At 42.9% G+C, this 23,130-nt stretch overlaps 1 protein-coding gene across 5 annotated transcripts in view; it reads right to left on the reverse strand.

The window, feature by feature from the left end:
- The window catches only part of MYH10 (myosin heavy chain 10), an 82,520-nt gene that overhangs the window by 2,439 nt on the left and 56,951 nt on the right, over positions 1 to 23,130 (reverse strand). For 3 of the 5 annotated variants that reach the window (XM_015879766.1, XM_015879765.1, XM_015879769.2), the window contains 26 exons: positions 22,265 to 22,438; positions 21,128 to 21,242; positions 20,028 to 20,090; positions 17,446 to 17,639; positions 16,907 to 17,028; positions 16,541 to 16,610; positions 16,285 to 16,445; positions 15,567 to 15,675; positions 15,353 to 15,484; positions 14,274 to 14,480; positions 13,093 to 13,230; positions 12,393 to 12,516; positions 10,073 to 10,244; positions 9,500 to 9,712; positions 9,246 to 9,390; positions 7,638 to 7,844; positions 6,533 to 6,637; positions 5,869 to 6,021; positions 5,152 to 5,400; positions 4,422 to 4,634; positions 4,123 to 4,335; positions 3,373 to 3,534; positions 2,272 to 2,400; positions 1,573 to 1,661; positions 1,278 to 1,401; positions 974 to 1,182 (listed from right to left, as the gene is read on the reverse strand). In XM_015879766.1, the coding sequence (XP_015735252.1) occupies positions 974 to 1,182; positions 1,278 to 1,401; positions 1,573 to 1,661; positions 2,272 to 2,400; positions 3,373 to 3,534; positions 4,123 to 4,335; positions 4,422 to 4,634; positions 5,152 to 5,400; positions 5,869 to 6,021; positions 6,533 to 6,637; positions 7,638 to 7,844; positions 9,246 to 9,390; positions 9,500 to 9,712; positions 10,073 to 10,244; positions 12,393 to 12,516; positions 13,093 to 13,230; positions 14,274 to 14,480; positions 15,353 to 15,484; positions 15,567 to 15,675; positions 16,285 to 16,445; positions 16,541 to 16,610; positions 16,907 to 17,028; positions 17,446 to 17,639; positions 20,028 to 20,090; positions 21,128 to 21,242; positions 22,265 to 22,438 (3,992 nt within the window). The remainder of the gene's footprint in view (positions 1 to 973; positions 1,183 to 1,277; positions 1,402 to 1,572; positions 1,662 to 2,271; positions 2,401 to 3,372; positions 3,535 to 4,122; positions 4,336 to 4,421; positions 4,635 to 5,151; positions 5,401 to 5,868; positions 6,022 to 6,532; positions 6,638 to 7,637; positions 7,845 to 9,245; positions 9,391 to 9,499; positions 9,713 to 10,072; positions 10,245 to 12,392; positions 12,517 to 13,092; positions 13,231 to 14,273; positions 14,481 to 15,352; positions 15,485 to 15,566; positions 15,676 to 16,284; positions 16,446 to 16,540; positions 16,611 to 16,906; positions 17,029 to 17,445; positions 17,640 to 20,027; positions 20,091 to 21,127; positions 21,243 to 22,264; positions 22,439 to 23,130) is intronic. The other 2 variants (XM_015879768.1, XM_015879767.1) reach the window with 1 other exon arrangement.

Raw genomic sequence — 23,130 nt, forward strand, 5'->3', positions numbered from 1 at the left:
AGCAACCAGAAGCCACATGAAGGCTGTGAGCACCACATCTGCTCTCACAAGGCTTCCTGCCTCACTGTGCAGCTCAGTCCTGAGCCTAACGTGGCCGCCACCACCAGCAGCACTGACTTCAGTTTTAATACACTGGAGGTCAGCTGGGATGCAGCTTTAGAAGCATTAAGTGCGAGCACTAGAGCAGCACAGGTACCGTCTGAAGGCTAAAAGGAGGGACAAGGATGTGCTTCTACACAGCAAGATTCAACAAAGCAGTATTAGGGTTATTTGCTACTCCAAAGAATGGCTGAGGTGAGGAGGGACCCCTGGAGGCCAACAGGGCCACACAGAGCTGCTTTTCCATAACCAGCAGCTTTTGAATGCCTCCAAGGAAGAGACCCCACAATCTCTCAACAACCTGTGCCAGTGCTCAGTCACAACCAGTCAAAAAGTGGAATCTCCTGCATTCCAGCTCCTGCCCACAGCCTCTTGTCCTGTCCCCGGGCACTACTGACAAGCACCAGGCTTCATCCTCTGCACCTCTCTGATGGATGTGCATATACAGATGACATCCCCAAGCCTCCTCCAGGCTCTGCAGTCACAGCTTTCAGCTCCTCCTCACAAGGGAGAAGCTCCAGACCCTTCAGCATCCCTGTAGCACTCCCTTCCCTTTAAGGCCTAACCCAAAGAGACCAGAGTCTCAAGGAGATGTTTGGCCTTCAGAAGCTTCTGCTAAAGCAGCTGTGGTTTCTGGGACTACCAGCCCACACAATCACTTGTTAACTGCAAGAAATAAATCCAGTTTCAGTTAAGGAACAGACACTGAAACTTTCAGCCCCAGCACATCTGATTCAAGTCAGTCCCTCAAACAGTTTTCTAGATAATAAAACCAGCTGTGCTGTAGCTGTGACCCCACACCTCAGCCCCACAGTAACTTAAGGAATGGATGTCTCAGACACTCTACTGACAGAGCACACAGATCTGTCCTTACTTTGCTTCCTGCTCAAGCTGTTCTTCTAGCTGAGCAATCTTGGCTTCTAGAGTAGAAATCGTTGCCTTGAACTTGGACTTCACAGACCCCTCCAGCTCCTGCAGTTTGGCTTTCAGCTCTTTGTTCTGCCTCTCCAGCTGCTGCCGTGCATTTTCACTCTTCTGTGCAGCGCTCCGCTCCCCGGCCAGCTCAGAATTCAGAGTGTCAACCTTTCAGAGGAGGAGAACGGATCATTTGGTCCTATTCAGAGCCTCCACTCAACGCAAACGAGCCCATCCTGATAGCAACACTGCCAACAACTCACCTGCAGCGTGGTCTTCCGGAACCTCTCGTTGAGAAGCTCCATGTTGCTCTGCTCTTCTTCCAGCTCCTCCTCCAGCTGTGCAATGCGAGCCTCCAGCCGGCGCTTCTCATCCAGCAGCGCTGACCTAAGAGAGAAGCACTGGGGTCAAGACATGTTCAGGTGTGATACACAGCCAGCTGCTTTGTATTCATAAAGACAAATCAATACAGAACTTGCAAGCAGGCTATCAAGAACTGCAGCTGCTGCTGCTGCCTGACGTCCTTCAGCTGCACACTGAATACATTTGATGACTCACTTTCCTGAAGCGCTGTTTGCGATCTCATCAGCCAGTTCGTCCCTTTCTTGCTCAGCGTGTCGACGGGCTCGTTCGGATGCAGCAAATTCCTGCCAAGGTTTGAGAAAAGATGTGCAATGAATCTCAATAGCCCTGCAAACAGTTTGTCCTTAGAGTAACTTCTGGGAGATGCTTCAAAGATCCCTGAAATCACAGAACCATGGAATGGCCTGGGTTGCAAAGGCCTACGATGCTCATCCAGTTCCAACCCCCTGCTGTGTGCAGGGTCACCAACCAGCAGCCCAGGCTGCCCAGAGCCACATCCAGCCTGGCCTTGAATGCCTGCAGGGATGGGGCATCCACAGCCTCTAAAGAGAAGATGAACATGAAGAACAGCAACACTGAAGCTCTAAGCAGTAAGAAAAAATCCCAACATTGTTCCTCTCAGAGACTCCTGAACCTCCCTGCAAGTTCAGTGAGGCCTCAAATCTGTTTCAGCTGTCACGCAGCTCAGGCAGAGAAGTAAAGGATTCTGCTGGAATGATTCCACTGAAGCCCAAGCTCACCAGAGAGCTGCAGATGGAAGCACAGTGATGGGGTGGGAAGAGAAAGCTCACCCGGCTCCCATTTCTATTCAGCACAGTAGGACAGATTTTCACTCCCACTGCCCATCCTACTCCTTACTCTACCAAGGAAAATAAGTGTGAAGTTCGCTCTCACCTCCTGGAGCTGAAGTATTTCTGCCTCGAGACCTTTGAGTTTCTTTTCACTCTCTTTGGACTGTGCAAAGATCTCATCTCTGGATGCACGGGCTTCTTCCAGCTCCCTCTGGTAGTCCTTCATTTGAGCCTGCAGTTGGAAAAGCCCCACAGTTGCATCAGGGCAGCCACAAGATCTATTAGGAGCTCTGAGGCATTCTGACCCTTTAGAAGAAAAGTCTCCCTCCCCCAGAGTGACTTCATTCCATTTCAATGTATCTTCCATTATTTTTATAGCTTAACTTCATTTTCTTGTCTCCATCATGTATTCATCATCAGAAATATCCTATTATAGGGCTTCACTTTATTTGTTTGGTATATTTCTTGTCAAGAAAAGAACTCTAATAAAGAGCCGCTCAATTACATTTGCTGTGGAACTTGTGGAAAAGACAAAGCTTTTGGAGCCTGGACTCTGCCCCAGAGCTGTCTCTGTTCAGCTGAATTGCAGAGACACAGAGAGGACAGGGCAGAAAGGCCATTTAATTTGCCATGTGCCTTCCGTAGTCTTGCCACGATCTCACACTTGTGCAGCTTTGGGCCACTGAGAAATCTTTGACAAAACTCAACTCTACCAAATGTTGAATGTTTTTTCTGGGAATGGGAAATAAATCCTCAGCACAAGGACTGGACCCTCCTGCTGAAGAAGGAGCAACTTGGAGCTTCTTAAAAGCAACTGGAAGTTACTCCTCCTTTTTCTCTGAAGCATTTTTGGCTGAAAACACCCTGAGATGGTCTTGAGGAAGCGGCAATCAGGAACAGCTGAGCCCAAATCAGTAAACTCAAAAGACATGAAATTAATGTGCTCTGTGAGGCAACATTCAGTAAATCCTTCAGGAAGTGCTGACATAAAGAAGACCACCATTACTGAATAGAAATACATGGGGGACAGCCTTAACTCCTTACCAAAAGAAGGATGGGAAGAGATGCTACATTCAGGCCAGAGAATCTATGACATGCCAGCACAGTTGACTACAACATTCCTCTTGCCTTCAAACTACAAATGTGTTTAACAAGAACAGACTTGGCAGTCACCAGAGGACAGCAGTTCATCTGCTGGGCTTACCTGGAGCTTACGCAGCTGTTTGATGGCTTCGTCTCGAGCCTTGTTTGCAGCTTCTATCTGACCTTCCAGGTCCTTCAGATCCATCTCCATTTTCTTCTTGGCTGCTACAGCAAGACCCCTCTGCTTGCGCTCATCCTCCAGCTCTGCCTCCAGCTCTCGCACCTGTGACATGAAGGCATTGAGCAGATCTGTCCCAGCAATGGAACAAACACAAAGTCCCAACTAATGGTCTGAGAATCCAAAAGGCCTCTGCACAATTGAATAGATGTTACTTGACTGGAAGAGACTACAGAACGCAAGTTACAGGGGAAGACACTGCAGAAAAGAAATCCACAAATTGGAAGCAGAGATCTCTGAACTGACAAAGAAGAAAACAGAAATAACTCACTGTTAGAAGCATTTCCATCTCATCTGCTCAGCTCCTTAGTGACTATTATTGCTCTTTTTATAGATTAAAAAAAAATCAAGCTTCGCTCTTCATGTTAACATCAAGGGCTCCCATCCTATGCAAGCTAATGACAATTAACTCCAGAAGCCTTCCAAGGCTACTGTTTGTTTCTACAAGTTCCATATATTAGAGATTCTCAGTTATTCACTAAGATTGGATTGGGATTTTTATAGGGTGGGGTCTTTGAGCAAATGATTTTATGTTCTAGTAGTCAGTTACTAAGGGAGACACAAAACTTTGGCAATGGAGCCTCACACCTTTCCCTCAATGCAGTGCAATGAAGTGCAGTAAACCAGACATACTTGTTTGACCAGCATCCTCTTCTTCTCTTCATTCTGCTCATCTCTGGCTTGCAGATCTCTGTCAAACTGGGCTTTCATAGCTTGCATGTTCACCTCCAAACGAAGCTTAGCATCTTCTGTGGCCTGAAGTTCATCTTCCAGTTCCTCAAGTTGAGTTCTCATCTCTTCAACCTGTTGCTCTAAAGTTCTCTTGGATTTCTCCAGCTCGTGGACCTGAACCACAAACATTTATCAGACCCATACACGCTTCTTGAGGGAATTTACTGTGCATGTAGTGTAATAAGGTGTAAATTACTTACATTTTTGCCCACATCATCTTTAGAACTCATTAAGTCCTCCATATCTGCACGTAATTGCTTGTTCTGCCTCTCGAATTCTTCCTTTGCTTCCAGGGCTTCTTCCAGAGCCCGAGCCAGAGACAGCGCCTTCGTTTCCTTCTCCCTCGCCTCTGCTTCAGCACGATCTCTCTCCTCTGCATATCGAGCAGAAATGTTCTTCTCTTCTGCCAGCATCTGAACAACAAAATAAGGCAAACAAATTAATCTCCTTGTTCTATAATCAGCTCCTTACAGCCCTGTGTGTTACAGTCATTCAAGTGGTCAATGGTTTAAGTTTGGTCAGCCTTCAGAAGTTCTCTTTGGCCTTTCAGGACTTGGTCAGAGTGCTGGTAAGAAAACAGCCACAGCTGTTGAGGGATGAGATGAGGAGAGAAAGCTATCAGTCAACACTAACATTTTACATGTCGATCTTTTGGTCCTCCTGTCCTTTCTTACTGTAATCCCCCAAGCTTAACCAAAGCTTTTTAAGTCAAGTTTCTGTTCCAATATCATTTCCTTCTGTATGTATAAGGAGCTTATTTCTTGATCTAACAGAACTCAAAGGCAATACACAGCTCATAACAAGAGTCACGATGCTCACATCAGGGTTATCGATAACTGGATTCCTCTACTTACAATATTCATTTATGCAGTAACTACTTAAGGAAACGTCATTTACAAATCATAGCAAGATGACAGGAAAGGAGAATACCTGATCAAATTTCTTCTGCTTTTTCTCCAGGTTAGAAACAATCTGGCGCTGATGATCCAGATCCACCATCAGGTCATCCAGCTCTTGCTGCAGGCGGTTCTTTGTCTTTTCTAGTTTATCATAAGCCATTGCCTTCTCTTCCAGGCGTTGGCTTAAGGATTCCATGTCCTTCAGTAATTTCTTCTTATTTTCTTCCAAGCCTTCAATTGTTCCCAGGTCATCATCTACCTTCTTCTTAGCCTCAGCTAACTAAATGTATCAAAAGAAAATAATAGTGTTTAGCACATCATGAGAAGAAAACAAACGCATCAAACCCAGACTACAGAACCACAAACAGATACTATCACTGGTTAATGTAACATCAAAATGGTGAGCTAGCAGCTCCCTAAACAGAGCAATGCTCTGCCCATTACAGTTGGTTGCACCCATCATTATCACAGTGGAGGAAGAACACAGCAAGCTCTATTCAGACATCCAGTCTGCAAGTTAGATCACAGGCTGCCTGGAGTTGCAAGGGACCCTGGAGACCATCCAGTTCCAATTCTCTGCCACAAGGAGGGCACCTTCCACCCAGAGCAGGCTGCTGTGCCCATCCTGAACACTTCTATGGGTACGGCATCCACAGCTCCACAGATGTGACAGCCTGGCTTGGCAACTTCAGATGACATCCCAAGATCTAGAGACCTTACAGAAGTTCTGCCATTTGCAACAACCCACCTGTGCCTGCAAAGCAAGCATCTGTTTCTCCAGGTTCTTCCTGGCCTCCTCCTCCTCTTCCTGCTGCTCCTGCAGGTTGTTCTTCTCCTCTTCCAGCTGCCTGATTCTGCTGCTCAGGTTGAGTTTCTGGCGAGTTTCTTCCTGAAGTAGCTCCTGTCACACAAACAGGAACATTCAAAGCTCAGTTTGACCACCATCCTCCATTACTCTATGAAGAGTTTCAGGCTTAATTATTAATAACATGCTTATAAAAACAGCTCAAATTCAGCTTTCCAAGAAGGTATTAAACATTCATTTGGGGCAAACCTCTAGAAAGCATATTTCTGATAAGGGGATATAAGCCACAGTATGCTATAAGTTCATAGATAATATCTTTCCCTGCGTTTAGAAGGGATGAGCTGAGAAATTATCATTAGAATTTAACTTATCTCCTTTAGAATGAGCACAGAGTACCCATTTTAAATGGCCTAGGAAGGAAAAAAAAAGCAGCAGTGAAATCCTACATGTATCTGAGCAGTCAGATATACATCGTATTTCATTAGACACAAAGAAGAAGCACAGGTTCTACCCAACGGACTTTCAAAGCCGTGAATGAAAACGTATTTTCTGCTCTGCATTTTGCAGTTTGTTAAGGAATGAAGCTCAAGCCTTGCTACACACACACCTGTGTATCCTGAAGCTGGGATTCCAAACTAGCTGCATCCTTGGCAAACTTGATGCCTTTCTTCTCTGCTTCCTCCAGGAGACTCGAGACATTGTCCAACTCATTCTGCAAAGCAAGCAGCCTCAAGGTAACAGCGTGCAGCTGAATCATGGCAAATCCTACATCCCAATGGGAGCTGGAGCTTCAGAACCAGCCTCAAATTCCAGGTAGGCAGCGATAACAGCAGCTCCCAGTATATGGGTATCCCAAGCCAAATAAATTGAAAATTGGCTATAAACTTGAAGCGGGATGCCAATATGGAACTTCAGTGGTATAACATGGTAGGTATGCTATTTAATGTCATTCCAATATCTGCAGGCCAATGTTCTGCATTCATAGTCAAACGTTATTCTTCATTATAGGACTGTATGGGATCATGAATTCAAGGATTATCAGCTGACTTTAAAGCACCTCCTCAAAGGTGACCATCAAGTGCCAACTCCAGCTACTTTAGACTATGTTACTTAGGGGATAGTGTAAGAGGATGCATGAAATCTTCCTCTGAAATGAACTGGGTCATCCCCATTCTGAAGGGCATTATGTTGATTTACCTCAGAACTCACTGCTGCTCTGCAAAATTCAGCCCCAGCTCCTTTTTTGCTCATTTTCTCTATTTCCCAAATAATGGGAATCCCTGTCATAATCCCAACCTTGGAGCACAAAAGGAAATCAGTGACATTTTGCTCACACCTCCAAATGAGAACAGCCCAACCTGCTCAATCCTCTATCCAACATCAAACCTGAAGGCCAGCAGCTGACAGAGCCTCCTATGGGATCTGGTCTCTGGGATGGGAAGCAATGCACTTAGAAGGCACTATTAATTATTACACAGCTGGACAGTCAGAATGTAAGCCTGAGCTTTTGGGGCTATTTCTTTTAGAGATATGTCACCATTTTAAGGCTCCTGAAATCCACGCCAGCAACATGACTGAGGTCACTTCCCACCTCTACCACGAGCCCAACTCCTGCAGACTCAGCTGCATCTTTGAAGGATGCTTCACCCAGTTATTTCTGCAGACATCTCAAGTTTTCCCTTTCCTGCCTTAGGACTTCCATAAAGCCTTACCTGCAGCTTGTTCGCTTTCTCCGCCAGCTCCACTCTCAGTCTTTCGCCTTCTGTGACCTTAGCAGTCAGTTCTTGTACCTGAGCATCAAGCTTCTTCCTCTTATGCTCAGACTCCGCCTTGACCTGCTGCAACACCTTCACTTCACAGGCCAGTTCCTTGTTGTCAGACTCGAGGCCTTGCTTATTTTTTTCGAGATTTGCTTTGAACTAGAAAAAGAGAACAAAAGAAATTCAACACTTTGTTATATAAATCAATAAGGAGATCTGCTAAAAACCATAAATCAGTCCAGCAAATCCACTTTACAAGTTCAGAGATAAACCAAGTTACTCAGAGTGCTTCAAATGCTGCCAGGTAACATTATGTGCACGATGGACAAATACGAGTTAATGCAAGTTAATCCACTTGTAGAAATTACAGGTATCAGTGAGCACCACAAAACCCTTCTGTGACTTCAGTAAGATCTGGGACAGCAGTGCTGTAAAATGACTGTTTGAGTCGCACTGTAAGTAGGAAGGAATGTGCCCATGAACAGATCAGCATGGCTCACCTCACAGGAATAAAAGGAAAGATAGCAGTTGAAGTTGCCCTGATTTTAGTAGGCAGAGCAGCCTGGAAGTGCACAACAAAGCACTTTTCCACCACTGCACTGACATTGGTCAAAAAAAACCCTTTTGAACCATCTCTTATGGCCAATTCTTTTCCTGTTCCACTCTTACCATTTAGTTCTATTAGTTCCATTCTCACCAAAACTGACATTTTCTCAGAGGACCCTTGTTTAACATTGCAGGGTATTTCTCCATTTGTCATGCTGCATTGCTGGCATTTAACAAACAAGAAGCAGAGTATATAAGATTTCCAAGTGAAAAAAAAACTCATTTTCCAACATTAACTGCTGCATTTCTCATTGGATATTTTCAATTCAGGAATTCTGTGAGTTATTCCTTATATAAAAATAGAGCTACAGCTTATGAACTGTCCACAGATCTATTTGTTAATGACCAAAGACTGCCATCGCTTAAAGCTAAATGCTCTTTTTGGCAGCATTGAAATAATTCTGCTCTTGAACAAAGCACTCACTAGTAGAAATAGTGCTACCTATGGGTAGTAATAAAGCCTCCTCCTGCCTGCTCTGGTGGTGGTTACCACAGAAGACAATACAGCTGTACAGATGGGCCAGAGATGCTCCACTCATGCTCAGCACTGGAGCTCCCAGAACAAGTAGAGAGCTGGAGCAGCTGAAGAACTTCACATCACCTGCACTCAGAGCTCGTTATTTCTGAGTGCTGATGTTACAGTGTCCATATTTGGAAGCACTCTGCAGATCACTCACGCTGTGAACTGCTTTTCACCAAATAAGCACATGGACTGCAGAACTCCCACATGATTTTATCTCTAGGTGTCATTCTTCCAAGACTCATCAAGGCTTTTCAGACAGACACCATATCCAGGAGTTACAATATATTCACATGCAAAACATTTGGTAACGTATGTACAGATAAAGACCATTTAGCTCTGCAGCTGTGAGCAGAAGGTCCCAGGACAGTTACGTTACTGATGTAAAACCCAGAAGCAGAATAATGCATTGCTGTAATTCATTTATTGCTCACCCTTTTGGCCTGTTCAAGCTGCTCAGAGAGCTCTTCCAGGGCAGTAGCGTGTCTCTGCCTGATTTCCTGGATCTGAGCTTCATGGTTCTTGGTTTCCTCTTCAATTGCTTTCTTCAGCTCAGCCACCTCCTGCTCACGTTTAGTCCTTAGAACAAGCACCAGTTGTACATTAAAAACCATAAACACCATTTCAATCATTAGCAAATTAAAGGCTAATTTTATCAGTGCTTTATTACACAGTTATGCGGCCCTACCTCAGCTCTTGCTGTGCTGCAGTGGTATCCAAAGTATCTTCCAGTTCAGTTTTTAAAGCCTCCAGCTCTTCACTTAAATCTCTTTTCTGCTTTTCTGCCTTGTTGCGTGACGCCTTCTCAGACTCCAGATCCTCCTGCAGCTCAGCAATTTGGGCCTGCAACTCTCTTATCACTTTAAGTGCATTGTTCTTCTGAACCACTTCTTCATCACCTCTGTTAAACAAAGGCACAACAGTCAGCATTGCTTTGTTCTTAAGTCTGGCATAGAAAAAATACACATTGTACAACTTAAGATAAACTGTGCAGTAGTTTTCTTAATGTCTGGACAATCAGTGCCATAAGATGCACTGTAAGGATGCATCAAGTTAATATCCCAACATTCCAGTTTTGCAGATCTCATTCAACACCACTCCAAAAACACAACGTCTGCTGAGTCCTTTCTGCAACACAGTAGATCAGTACTCAAAAAATAAACATGCATTTCATCTATATTATATTGTGCATGGCTACCACACAAGCCCTGGTCAGCTTTCTACCACCCCTCTATACTCATAAACCCCACCATGAGCTGACCTTGCAAGAGCAGCCTGCAGCTCTTCCTCCTTTTTGGCCAGCTGGATCTTCAGCTCTTCAATCTGGGCCTGCAGCTCAGCTATTTGGTCCTGTAGATCAGTTGTTTCACCATCCAGTTTTCTTTTAGCTTTTTCTAACTCTTGACGTGTCTTCTCCTCCTTTTTTAAGCGCTCTATAGAAGTGATAAAGATTCGTTAAGTTTTTGGGTTTAATCTAATAATCCTCCAAAGGTTTGGGGGCAAGGGTGGCATAGGAGGGGTGGAAGTTTAATTAACATTAAGTCAATTTCTCATCCAGTTTGTACCTGAAATGCTGACTGGGAGAGATAAAATAAAGAAGCAGAACTTGATGATGCAGAAAAAGGACAGTCAACCTACCTTGGAGGTAGCCAAAAGTTTGAAGTAAGGGAACAGAAACAACTCAGCCTTAACAGAAAGCAAGGAACAGGGTATGGCAGAAGAGCAGCTTGAACTGCTAGGACTGATATCACACACACAAGGATTCAAGAATGATCAGCAAAGGACTGGAAGAACTAACAGCATGCACAGCTTCTGAAGGGGTATGCAGAGCTCCAAAAGATCTACTGGAAAGTACAGGCTTAAAGTCTGGACAAACAGCTTTTTGGAAGCATCTGTGCTACTAACACATCATCCCACTGATATTCAACAAGGCTTTGCAAACTTGAAGCTCTCTGAGTTGAGATACTCCTGCCCTGAGGCATTTCTTTATGTAAAGCATCCACTTATCAGCGCTGTATCAATGTACCTCATCCATCTGCCTGTTGTCAGAGCAGTCACTGCCCCGCAGCACAGCTCAGCAGGCAGCTGAATGGCCAGGTATGTAACACACTGGAACCACAGGAAGCTTTCCAAACCAGTGGTGCTTTAGCACTGAATTAGCATAATTCCACATACAAAAGCATAAACATAATGATTAGACTCAGTCAATATGTTGTGGGTTCTCTCTGTATGGATTCCTTTCCCATACTTTCTAAGCTTGCTACTGGTTTAGTCCCTCATCTTCCTCATGGAAAGAAATGCTCAAGAACGATCTCTCAGCCACCCAGGGCAGTTCAGGCCATAAGGATGTTTTTCTCCCTCTAAATAGTTTCTTACAAAACAAAACAACAACAACAAAAAGGCATTTTTCCTTCTGTTTTCACATCGTATTTCTGAGGAGCTTCAGTCAGGACGCTGCCACAGGACAGTGAGGAGACACAAGAAATCTCACAGCAAAATTAATTGCTTTTTGGTCTAAGTTTTAGTGCCCAACAGTGCCAAGACCCAGGGCAGGGAAAGCTTTAAAGGCTTCTTGAACCACTGCCAAGAGTAAATATTCTATAATGCTTTGCTAGCCAAGAAATCGCATACCTTACATTTAAGCTTTAATTTCCACTTTCTTTGCCATCCATCTCAGAATGGCACCATAACCAAACCCAGCTGTCAAATACCTTAAGAACCACTAATCCTGATCCAAGCAAACAACGACTCTGGAGTTATTTTCCAGTTTTACTCATGGTCTCCAGAGATGAGTTTTGTTAAAGAAAATGCACATTAATCTCCTTCTATCCCTATTAGCTCAACACCTGCCTACACAGAGAACACGTAGCTCTGGTATTCTTCCATCAGTGCCTCAGATGTGGCAAGACAGGCTGTTATACAGCTGGGGAAAAGCTATTTCCAAATTAGGGCACAGCAATTTTGCTTTACATTCTGCCACTGCAACTCCATTCATGTTGTGGAACAGCTACGGACAATTGTGAAGGTTTTCAATACATTCCCTTTACTTTTCACATTAAGGAAGGTTACATGGGGCAGCTTCAATCTGTGACAAAACAGTCCAATGGTCCAGAAAAAGCAGAAAAATGGAACCATTTCAGATACATAAAACATTGAGGAAAACAATCTGTGCTTGCTTAGGCTTCTAACTCCTTTTGAATAAACAAATGGCTGATAACATTCTTGTAGAAATAATAAGTTATTATGGAAAAGCGCAGCCAACTCCTAAGAGACAGATGCTTTACCTTGTTACCAAGGGAATCGTGCAACACCATGAATTCCTGAATGCATCTGTACATGTAATGGATTCTCAAAACCATAACATGAGCTGAAGAACAACACGGAGGAGCCAGATGCAATAAAGGCCTGCAGGGGCACAGCATCTGTCCCCATGTTTAGATAACAAACAACAGCTATGAAGGTATGTACATATACGGGTACATTTACAAGGCCAAACCAGACATCTATACATTGCTGTAAGCGATCCATTCCTTTCTAGCACGACCTCAAAACCTCTGACAGGCAGATATAAAAGAACAAACCTTCTAAATCAGTGATCATCATCTCCTGTTTGTTCTTCAGTTTCGCCAAGTTTTTGGCCTTCTCTTCTTCTTCAGCCAGCTGAGAAGTACATTCAGCAATTCTATCCTCCATCAGCTTCTTTTCCTAGTTAGGAGAGAAGGGAGTGAGGGGAAATAACTCCTGTGGCTCAAAGAGTCTCTGAACAGCACAAACAACTCAATGTCCAAAACCCACAGAGGGCTCACATAACATGCTATACAAGTGATACTGCATGTGACTAATCCATCAATATTAAGGATCAATTGGAATAAAATAGAATAGAATGGAAACATGAACGTTTGTTTCCCAGGAATGTGACACATGAGATTAACAGTTGGGAGGGCTGGTTTCTTTGCTTATCATTTAAGTCTATGAACATCTGTATCGTTCACAGAATAACGGTACCACCTGTAGAGCTCCCGAAGAACAACAGAAGCTACAGCAAACACTGCATCAAACTCTGATTGAGAACATTTAAGAACATGTGGCAAGTGTGACCCTTCTAAAGGCCACTTCTAAAGCAGCTTCAAGTCTCAGCTCCAACCCATTCAAACCCCACAAGTCTCCAGGCACAAACTCTAGAGGTAACTGAGTTCTCAAGATATCTGCAGCTGCTGCTCTCGCTTGGTATTGCCATCTATTGCCATCACTTCTGAGCACAATCTCTGCTGTGCTACCAACCTTCAAAAACTTGGAATTTTGGTCCTCCAATAGTAGGATCTCTTCTTCCATCTTCTTGATCTTCGCTTCAGCTGTCACTTTCTCAAGCTGCAGCTTCTGTCTGGCTCCCTCCTCCTCATCCAACTGTTCCTCCAGGTCCTGGGAAGAGGCAATTGTACACTTATATTTTCCAGCTTACTTATGTGTTAATATTACGGGTCACGTGGCACATGTGGAGTATTTTATTCTCTGCATTTTAGATTTTGCTGAAGGATGCTGGCTAGGAAACGTCCACTCACTCCACCACAGTCTTTCACCTACCTAATTATCCATGTAAAATAAAAATCTACCACGGAGGAAAACAGGGCCCAGCATTACTTAATGATAACCAAGTTAGGTTGGGCTGCGTGTCAGCAACTTCCTAGGATACTGCATCCAAACAGGGTATAAACGCACACATGGTGGGGAAGAGATGCCATGGGACACCAGTCCCTGATTTCTATATGAATCTAGAGCTCAATACTACAGCTGGAATGGCTTTGAGACTGGCACAATAGAAACCAGTAGACAAGCGGTGATGTGTTGTGCTTCTGTTCATCCATGGATACTTACTAAAAGGCAACAAGAGCCATTGGTGGGGTTTGTCTCTCCACCAAGTTCTCTGATAAAAGACAGTTAAGCTCTTGGGAAGCCCCTCCATCAGTAATGGTTTGAAGGTCCCCAGGTGTTCAAAAGGAAAGATCTGAATCATCTTCAAAGATTTCAGACAAAACAAGCAACTCAAAGGAGATGAAGCTGCCTTTCTTTCACAGGAGCTAAAGGATTTTCACTACGTTTATGTCCCTTAGAACTGCTACCATCCCATCAGCCTCTAGAAGGAAGCAGACAAACTGCCTTCATCTGAAGCAGGTTTCTGCTCACTCAGGAAGCGCTTGCTTCCATTAATCTTCCATCTGAATATGCAATAAATCCAACACAGTGTTTTTACATTTCTCCTTCTTTCCTCACTCTCATCCTTCTGGAATCCACAGACAGCTCAACAGACTGAAGACAAGAGGAAAAAGTGAATCAAATTGACTGTGTTCCATATGTGGTGCTAAGGATCTAAATTCCTCTACCCCGTGGAGGTGGTAATCAAACATTCCCATCCTTTTAACTGTTCTATTTGCATTCTTTTCCATTTCCAGTTACCAAGAAGTTACCTGGATATGGCCCTGCATTTTCTTTTTCTCATTCTGCAATATTTGATTTCTCTCCTCTTCTTCCTCAACCCTGGATTCCAAGTCATGGAGAATTTCTTCCAACTCTTGTTTTTTGGCAGCCAAACGAGCCCTCATCTCCTCAGCTTCTGCAAAGAGCTCCGTCTCAGCCTGTAGCTGCTCTGCAAGAATGTTCTTCTCTTCCAGGAGCTGCAAATGTTAAGAAAGAAGTAGTGGAGTAGTAGCAACTTCACATTTTGAAGTCTTTCATGGGAGACCACACACATATGGCAACTACAAAGTTACCTAAATGTCAAGTTCTGCTCCAGCTCAAGACTCCCTGGTGCTTAAGCAAAGGGTTTAGCTCAGTCCAGAAGGCACCAACTCCAGAAGCAGCAATGCAGCAATATCCACCTATTTGTGTCCCCACCCACCCACAGATCCAGCAGAGCACCTGCATCACTTGCCCTGTTCTAGTAGCAGCACAAAGAGGAGGGAAGTTCCTGCTTCCTGGGACTGCCCTTGCACAGCAGCTGTGCAGTGTTTTTGAACTACATTGGCAATCACTGTGTAAACTTAAAAACATGAACTAATGTTCCCCCATTCAAGATATCCATACCACAGTAATATCATGTCTCAAATAACAGTGATAAATGACAGTGATAAATACAGGTGACATAACTCCTTCAGCTGTTCTTCAACATGGTATCAGTCACCATAAATTCATTTTCAGCTTTGCCCAGCAACTGCCATAATTGTTTCCCTGTGCTTTAAGCAGCATTGGCACATGATGGAAGCATCTCCCCCTAAAAACAAACCTGAAGATGAAGAAGCTGCTGCTGCCACTCAGGTTTTCCCAAAACCAGGAAATGACAAAGAACTACCTTTTGGATCTTTATATGCTGTCTCTCTATTCCTGCAGGAAAGCTCTCCTTTTATCTTCCTCTTTCAGCTTTTAGTCAAGCATTAATAGAACAGGTAACTTGCCTGATGAGAGCAGCGCTTTGATCACAGATGCCTCCCTCGCCCAGAAGGCAGCTCAACACCAATTCTATACCCTAAAAGCCAACTGGGACACAAACCTGTTGATGTTTCCTTTCCATTTCCTCAAGTTCTGCTTCCACTTTGGTCTGTTTTTCTTTAACCTTCATCAGTTCTTCATCCTTGGCTTGAAGTTCCTCTTCCTGGCGAGTCACCTGAAGAAGAGGCTTCACCTACAAAGATTGACAATGAACATGTGAGAATCTGCGTTCTCTGGTTTACATCAGTCAGAGAAAGTGACAGAACATAACAAACCTTGGTGAAGACTCTCCACCACTGCCAGTGCCTCAGCTTTAAATAAGCAGCACAATTCCTCTGCAGGATTTTCAGTGCACTCAGTTGCTGCTGTTTTTTTGCAAAGGCCCTGAAGACAGAGAAAGCAGAACATTTAATGTTAAATGCAGCTAAGTAAAGCATCTGTCAAGGGCTTTGCTTGCTTGTTTTAAAGGTTACCCAACCCTTGAACACTTGTAGACCATAAAAGGTTTATTTTTGAGTTTGGATGACTATGTGACTTATGACTATTCATTCCTTATATTAAAAAGGCCAGGAAAGAGCTGCAGTCAGTACTTTCAGAACAATAATAATAAAAGCTGTTTGTTCTTGCTGTTAACAGACTTCTTCCTCAAGAAGAAAAAAATCAGTGTGAATTAATGAAGTCTCCTTTAACTTAATAAAAACAGCTTTCCAGAGTACTTATGAGAACCTATAGAGCAGGAGAAGGGGGGATTTCTGCAGTCACTAGCTATATTGTAAACAACTACATGCATTACACAGGTAAGGTTAGGAAAAGGAGCTATTGTTAGAATAGGTTAGTAAAAGCGACCTATTCACCTTGAACATAACTACAATATTTTAAGCAACGTGCTTTCTTAAGTAAAATCTCTCCTCAGATGGAAATGCTGAAGCCCAGCTCTCTAACAAAGAGGCTTACAATGACCACAAGAAAATCCAGTCTCAAAAGCACACGTACTTTCTGGCCAGGTACCCTCTGCAGACTGCCTGGAAGAAGATGATGATGTCTGTGATCTTCAGGTCTCGCTCTTCTTCTAAGTGTGCCAAGACACCAGCTCGGAAGAAGATCTTGCTCTGTCCAATTCTGTATAAGTTGGGATCCAGCTCCAAGGCTCTGATCTAAATGGACAGAGCACGTGCATCATTTTTACATTAAGAATGATTTTTGTTTCAGCTTTTCAATGCTTTAAAAATATTCAGGCATAAACTCTTACCATGCGCTCACAGGCTTGCTTGCCATCCATGAAACCTTTTGGAATTGCATTGGGAGTGAGGATCTCATACCTTTAAGGCAAATACAAGGAAAATCTTTACATTCACCAATATGGTTTATGACGCCATAAAGCGATGGTCAACAAGTGTGTGGCAAAGGAGATTCTCCAGACACGCAGTTTAGGTTGATCTCCCTTCTCTGCTCTATTTAGAATAAACCTGTAGCATTTAACTGCCTCAGGTTCAAACCACTTTAGAAGAAATGTTCTGGATTTTGTCCTTGTTGGTTTTTTTTCCCCCCCACCTTCAATTATTCAGCAAGGAACTTCAGCTCACAAATAACAACCTCAGCAGATTGTACATATTACCTCTGTCTGAACTCCTGGAACACGATTCTGTTTGGAAATCCTTGTCGACAAATCCTTATTCCTTCCAAAACACCATTGCAACGAAGCTGATCTAGAACAAGGTGTGGATCCAACTTTCCAGCCTGGATAAACAAAATAAACATTATTTTTACACTTTAATTTCTATTCATGAAGAACTGCAGTTTAAATTTTTCAGCCAACTACGTAAATAAGGGACGTATTGGGAACATTGAGAAGGTATTTCTTTATCGAATCATGGAAATAGGGTTGGAAAGGCCATTTAATTCCAACCATGGAAACAGGGTTGGAAAGACCATTTAATTCCAACCATGGAAATAGGGTTGGAAAGGCCATTTAATTCCTTGCCATTGGGCAGGGATGGGACATCTCCCACTTGGTCAGGTTGCCCAAAGCATATTTGGTCAGTGTGAAAGCTTTTCAAAGACCGGCTTCTGATTTCAAAGGGAAGACATGGACAACAGGAATAAATCCAATGCTAATAAGGAAAAGGAATTCAAGGAGTGGACTGGAGCACAAACCCTCTTCTCATGATTTGGAATGATGCAGCGAACAAAATTGGGGTTGGTGTTTCGGAGCGTTGCCATCAGTTTGGTGAGAGATTCTTTGTACAGCTGCCCCACAGTACGAAACATTCCCTTCTTGGTCTTGTAGGCAGAGCCAAAAGCAGTCTCTGTTATTCCAGTGACCTGATCCAGACCCACGATACGATCCACTGGGAAGGAAAAGAGAAAATAATGAAGCGAACCTTAATATATGTCAGGTATCGAGAGATGCGGAGAGAGAAGAGCAATAGTGCAGCAGCAAAAGCTTTGTGGGACAAATGACAGGAGATGCCACCAGTAGGCAAAGGCAGTCAGCATGTACCAGGGACACTGTGCAGAAGCAGTGGAACCAGAAGCCACAAGCTTATACAGCAGAGTAGTGTAGCTTTAGTAGGAACCGACTACAACATCCAGCTCTTTGCTTGCAGTTCTACATGACCAGTCAAGACGTATCCTGAGCATTTAGAAGAGATTCCTGTTGCTTAGGAACTGGAAACGATTAGAATTCTCAAAGCAGAAAGTATTGCTGGGTCAAGGCACTTGGAATTAGTTATCTGGGCATTAAAAGGAAGAGTCAGATAACCACATTTGTTAAATAGGAGTATTACTGAATACTCAAAGAAGAGAATGACTTACAGAGGAGATGGCAATAGTTTTATTTCAGTGACAAGAGGGGGGGAAAAAACAACTATTTGCCAGACTTTTGCTTGTGAGCAATTCTGAAAAATCCTTTCAATGTTTATATATACCTGAAAAGATTTCCCCTGCCAATAGGAACACTTGAAACAAAAGAGAACTGCACAGCAGAGCACCTCAAAGCTGCCATGAAGCATCAAGGTAGAGATGACTCCTTTGTCTTTGATTCTGAAATATTTTGGGTGAGGATCTCCCTGCTTTTGGTTTCTTTTGCTCGGGCGTTTTGCTTGTTTGTTCCAAATGGCAAGACATTATGGCCAAAATATGAACAACAACTGGACTCCATGTCAACCATCAGTTCAACAGTTTGCTTTGGAAGTACAAAGGGGTGGCTCAGCACTCTAATAACAGCTGGGGTCCTTAATGCTGAGCAGAGACACAACGTGTTGGTCCTCCAGAAAACACAAGCTGGCCAGGCAGAAAGAAGCAGCTGTATCTGGGCAACAAGTCAGATCTTTGTTGGGTTACCTTCACATTCATCCAAACCAAAGCAAAGGGAATTGCTACCAGGATTAGTTTTCTATAATTGATCAGTATTTACGGTATTTTATTTCATACTTGAACCCATCTGGTTTGTAAAAAGCAGGAAAATTAAAAGCTGAAACATACAGGGCAACAAGTTTGAATAACCACTGGCAAGTCTCGTGTAGTGCAAAGCTCAGACCTTCCACAGGCAGTTGGAAATGAGAGAATCTGAGGAGCTTATTAAAGTTAAGAGCAAGTAGGTGGCAAATTGATCCTAAGATCACATCCCAAACATTTGCCCTGAAGCAGAATTGAGTTCTAAACCAGAAGTGGGAGAGAAATTACTGGAAACCAGCCTTACAGAAGATTAACACATCAGCTTATAAACATCAGAAGCGAGCACCCAATGGACACCACTGATGACTGGACACTGTTCAGCCTTTGGCACCTCTAAGATATTGTTTTAAAGCTTTGCAAATAGACTGAAACTAATTGCACACCTTGTTTGGTCTCTGACCAATTATGTTGGGGCTGCTTATATAGAAGCAGTACTAAAGGTACATTTCAGTTTAGGTTAAAAGCAGTTGTCAAACAGCACAACTGGGATCACCTACAGGGTAAGGTTTCTCAGCTCACACTGTCTAGGAATGTCTTAGGAAATATCACTCCCCTCCTAAAACACATAGTACATAGAAAACTGTGGGCTCTGAATAAAGATGGGAAAGCTTGAATGCATGGGTTTAACATACTTCAAGACTTGGGAACAGGAAGAAGGGAAGGATGAGGAAGAGGTTGGATTAAATACTTTTTTTTTTTTTTTTTTTTTTTTTGAGGAAGAAGTTTTAGTTCAATGGTTTTAATTTCAACACCTTGGGGGGAAAAAAAACACCCCGAAGTGTGCAAAACTTCCACAAAGTGAAGCATCTTTAAGGGCAGTTTCATCAAATTTAGAAGAAACTTCTCATCTCCTACCACTGCTCCAACTGCAGCACTCTATATTATGAGATCCTTCACCTCCCCTCCACAAAGACACGTCTACACCCTACAGCTTTACAGAGCTCTGTCAATGTTGGACTGCAGAAAGAAGCTTGATAGTGCCATATAGCTTATGCATTGTCTCAAATACTTGGAGCTACCAGAATTATTGAAGCAGCAATTCTGCATCTCAACACAGAACCAGGAAGCAACAAACCTTCTCATCTGCAATGCATAAAAATAGATGCTATATGTATGCAGCAGCAACTGAATAGGTATGCACTCAGAACATCGTCCTGGTGGAGGTATACCTCAATATAGCATGAAATGAAGAAGTTCATGCAAGCCTACGAGCAAGAATGGTTTTCCTGTAGATACAACAGCCCTGCCTTTAGTAGGCCTACAGTTTTACATCCATTCACCTGGTGGATCATGAAGACCAGTAATATTGTCATAGAAACAGGCTCTCTGAATATTCTGAATCTCTAAGGCAGAGAAACAGCAAAAACAAAGACAGAAGAGCAGATACATCAGACACTTCGGTTAGTATACAGAACAGGTTCATCAATTGCAAGCAGACTTAATTGTGCTACAAAGGCTATTAAGGCCACAACATATTCCATGCACATTTCAATTATCTGTGGCAGCAGGTTTTGAATATATTCGGACCCAAACGCTTGTTTTTATGCATGTACTCGAAAGGAAAGGAACAGACTCTCAACCTAAAAGTTCTTTATATATTCATTATAACATCTCTGCAGCTGAGCCAAGCCAGTATTCCTGAGGAGATGGAAACCCAGAATAATCCTACTGCATCATCTGCATTACAAGCCTGAATTTCTTCCTGGAATAAGAAACTATAAACATTATGACATAAGTATACTGTTATTAATATACCGTGATGATAATAACTAGACGAGTTCCTGCTCAGTACTTATTTGGCCATTTCTAAGGTTATTTTGGTGAAAACAGCAAGAAACACTTTAAGCTAAAGTGCACATTAAACTATCTAAACAGCCGTGTGCAGTTAAGTAGGAAAAATATTGTGTTTGATTTTAATATGCAATATCTAAGCACTGCTGGGACTGCTAATCAATTCTATTGTAGGAAATGCTGTTTTCCATTGTAGGAAATGCTGTTTTCACTCACCACTGCACTGTGCTGGTGCTCATATAAGATGAGACGCTATTAATAGCATGTACAACCACAGCTGGTTATATACAGAACTTTAAAGCAGGAAGTCAAATTAAGGGTTTTGGATGTGATAATATAAGATTTGACACGGGTTAACAAGTATCTCTTCAAATAATGAACATGAGAAGCAGCTACTCAGAAATGGGATATGTGCACGGGACCATATGAGCCACGCAGCTTCTTCTGTACTTTTGGTGCCAAACAGAAATAACGTTGTAGATATTTACAGTGTACAGACAGAGGGTAAGGAGATCACAGGCACAAGAAGCAGATAACTCATCCATAAGAAGTCTCTAACAACTTGTGCACTCAGAGCACCATCTCTTACCGTCCTTCCAGAGCTCTGCAACAAATTTGTCTGATGACTGGTGCAGGAGTGTAGCCACGTTGTCATTCAGCGGGTCCATGTTCTTCATCAACCACTCATCTGCCTTGTAGTCTACCTGCAGAGCAGCCAAACCACATACAATCAGAACATATTACCTTTAGTCCCCGTTTCATTTTCTTTAGATAAATGTTTCAAGAGTAAACTGAGAATGTGCTGAAAAATGAGTATTTGTACTGTGACTATAGCAGTTGTACACAAACCCTTTCATTGCAGTATTTCTTGCGGGAAAAGATACCTAACAAACAATTTCAGTTTTGAAAGACATACATAGGCTGGTTGATAACTGAGAAATGCCTTCTGTCCCATAAGGAAGATGCAGTGCAGTGCCGGTATCAGAGAAACACTCAGTGTGACAGAGCTAAACCCTTCTTCAGAGCAATTACTTCCTTGTAGTCAGGCACAAAGATGTTTTACCTCATTTTGATTACCTAAAGGTCATATTTCATTTCACAGCTCATTTACTATTAACTGCAGTGAATGATGATTTGATTTCTTCTAAGCTAATATTTTAGATATCAATACAACGCATTCAATTTCTTTCAGTTTTTGCTGTAATTATCTAGTTGGCTGCAGTGACAACAAATGGATAATAACAGCTACTAATACTTAAAGGATACTTCAGTTCACATAATTAGTTTCTTCTAAATTTGAGCAAAAAAGCTCCACCCCTCAGCAGAAACATAAAGACTGAATCAAAAATGAAGGCATTAGTCTAGTTATAGAAAGAGGGATACACAAAGCCTTCTACTGAATGGAAGGAACACAAGTTACACTGGCGTAGCCTTAAAGCACTTCTATCAACTTGCAAACAGGTATTTAGAATAGATTCCTCTTAGCCTTCAGGAAACTTACCTTTACAAACTGGCAGCAAAATTAAAGGAAGCTGAGATTTTAACTCTAATATTAATATATATCACTTCTATCTGCTGTGTGGGGTAACAATAGGGCCATCAGAGCACTCTTAAATGTGCCCAAGGAAATAAAACAAGTCTACCTTCCTGCACAAGTATTTCTTAAATTAGGCACCTACACCTCAAGTGAACATTTCTAACCAAGTGTTCAACATCTGTCTCTTACCTTCCCAGCATAGTGAATAATGCAGAAATCTGCTTTGTCCTTCAGCTGTCTCGGCTTTTGGAACTTGGAGTGGGTTCCTTGCTCTTGGACCAATTTTTCCACAAACGTTTTGTCAGTAGCTTTAGGAAACCAGCATTCTTCATCCAATAGCGCCAACACACCGGGAGGATTGGCCTGAAATTCAGAAGGATGCACATCAATGTTGAACATGTATTCATTTCACTAACATTTTGTATTTAAACACCCCTCTGAATGCCACAATTAGAAGTTGCCTACTTGATTCCTGCTTAATTTAAATTGTGAGGGAATCTAATTCTGTGAGGACACTGTGACTGGTCCCATCAATTAATTCCAATGAAGACGGGCTCAGATACAGCTGACACGATCTAGCCATGACCGAAGCCTTGCTTCCAGCAGAGCCTGGAATAGATGACCTCCAGAGCTCCATGCCAAACATTTCTGCAACATGTACATACACCGCAGCACACTCATTATTTCTACAGTAGTTCTGTCATGCTTTAATGTGGGCAAAACTGCAGATCATTATCCCCTGCCCAGGCACTCAACACCCCTGGGGCAGCCACCACGACAACCCCTGTGCTGATATGCAGAAGCAGCTCCCAAAATGATCCAGCATCCAGCTTAGCTTTCACAGCCAACAGCTTCGTGCACTGCTCGAGGGTTTGCTTGTCCTTCAAAATGAAGTAGGGAAGAACCAACACCTGCACTGTGCAGCTGCAGAAATGTTTGACAGAATCAGGGAAGATGGACTGATGTACACAGGAATGCAATGGAAAAACTGGGCATAAATATTTGCATTACTAAAGCATCTAATGAACACAGAGCTTACACATTTGAACAGGTGT

The sequence above is a fragment of the Coturnix japonica genome, chromosome 18, assembly GCF_001577835.2.
Source record: "Coturnix japonica isolate 7356 chromosome 18, Coturnix japonica 2.1, whole genome shotgun sequence".
Classification (NCBI taxonomy): domain Eukaryota; kingdom Metazoa; phylum Chordata; class Aves; order Galliformes; family Phasianidae; genus Coturnix; species Coturnix japonica.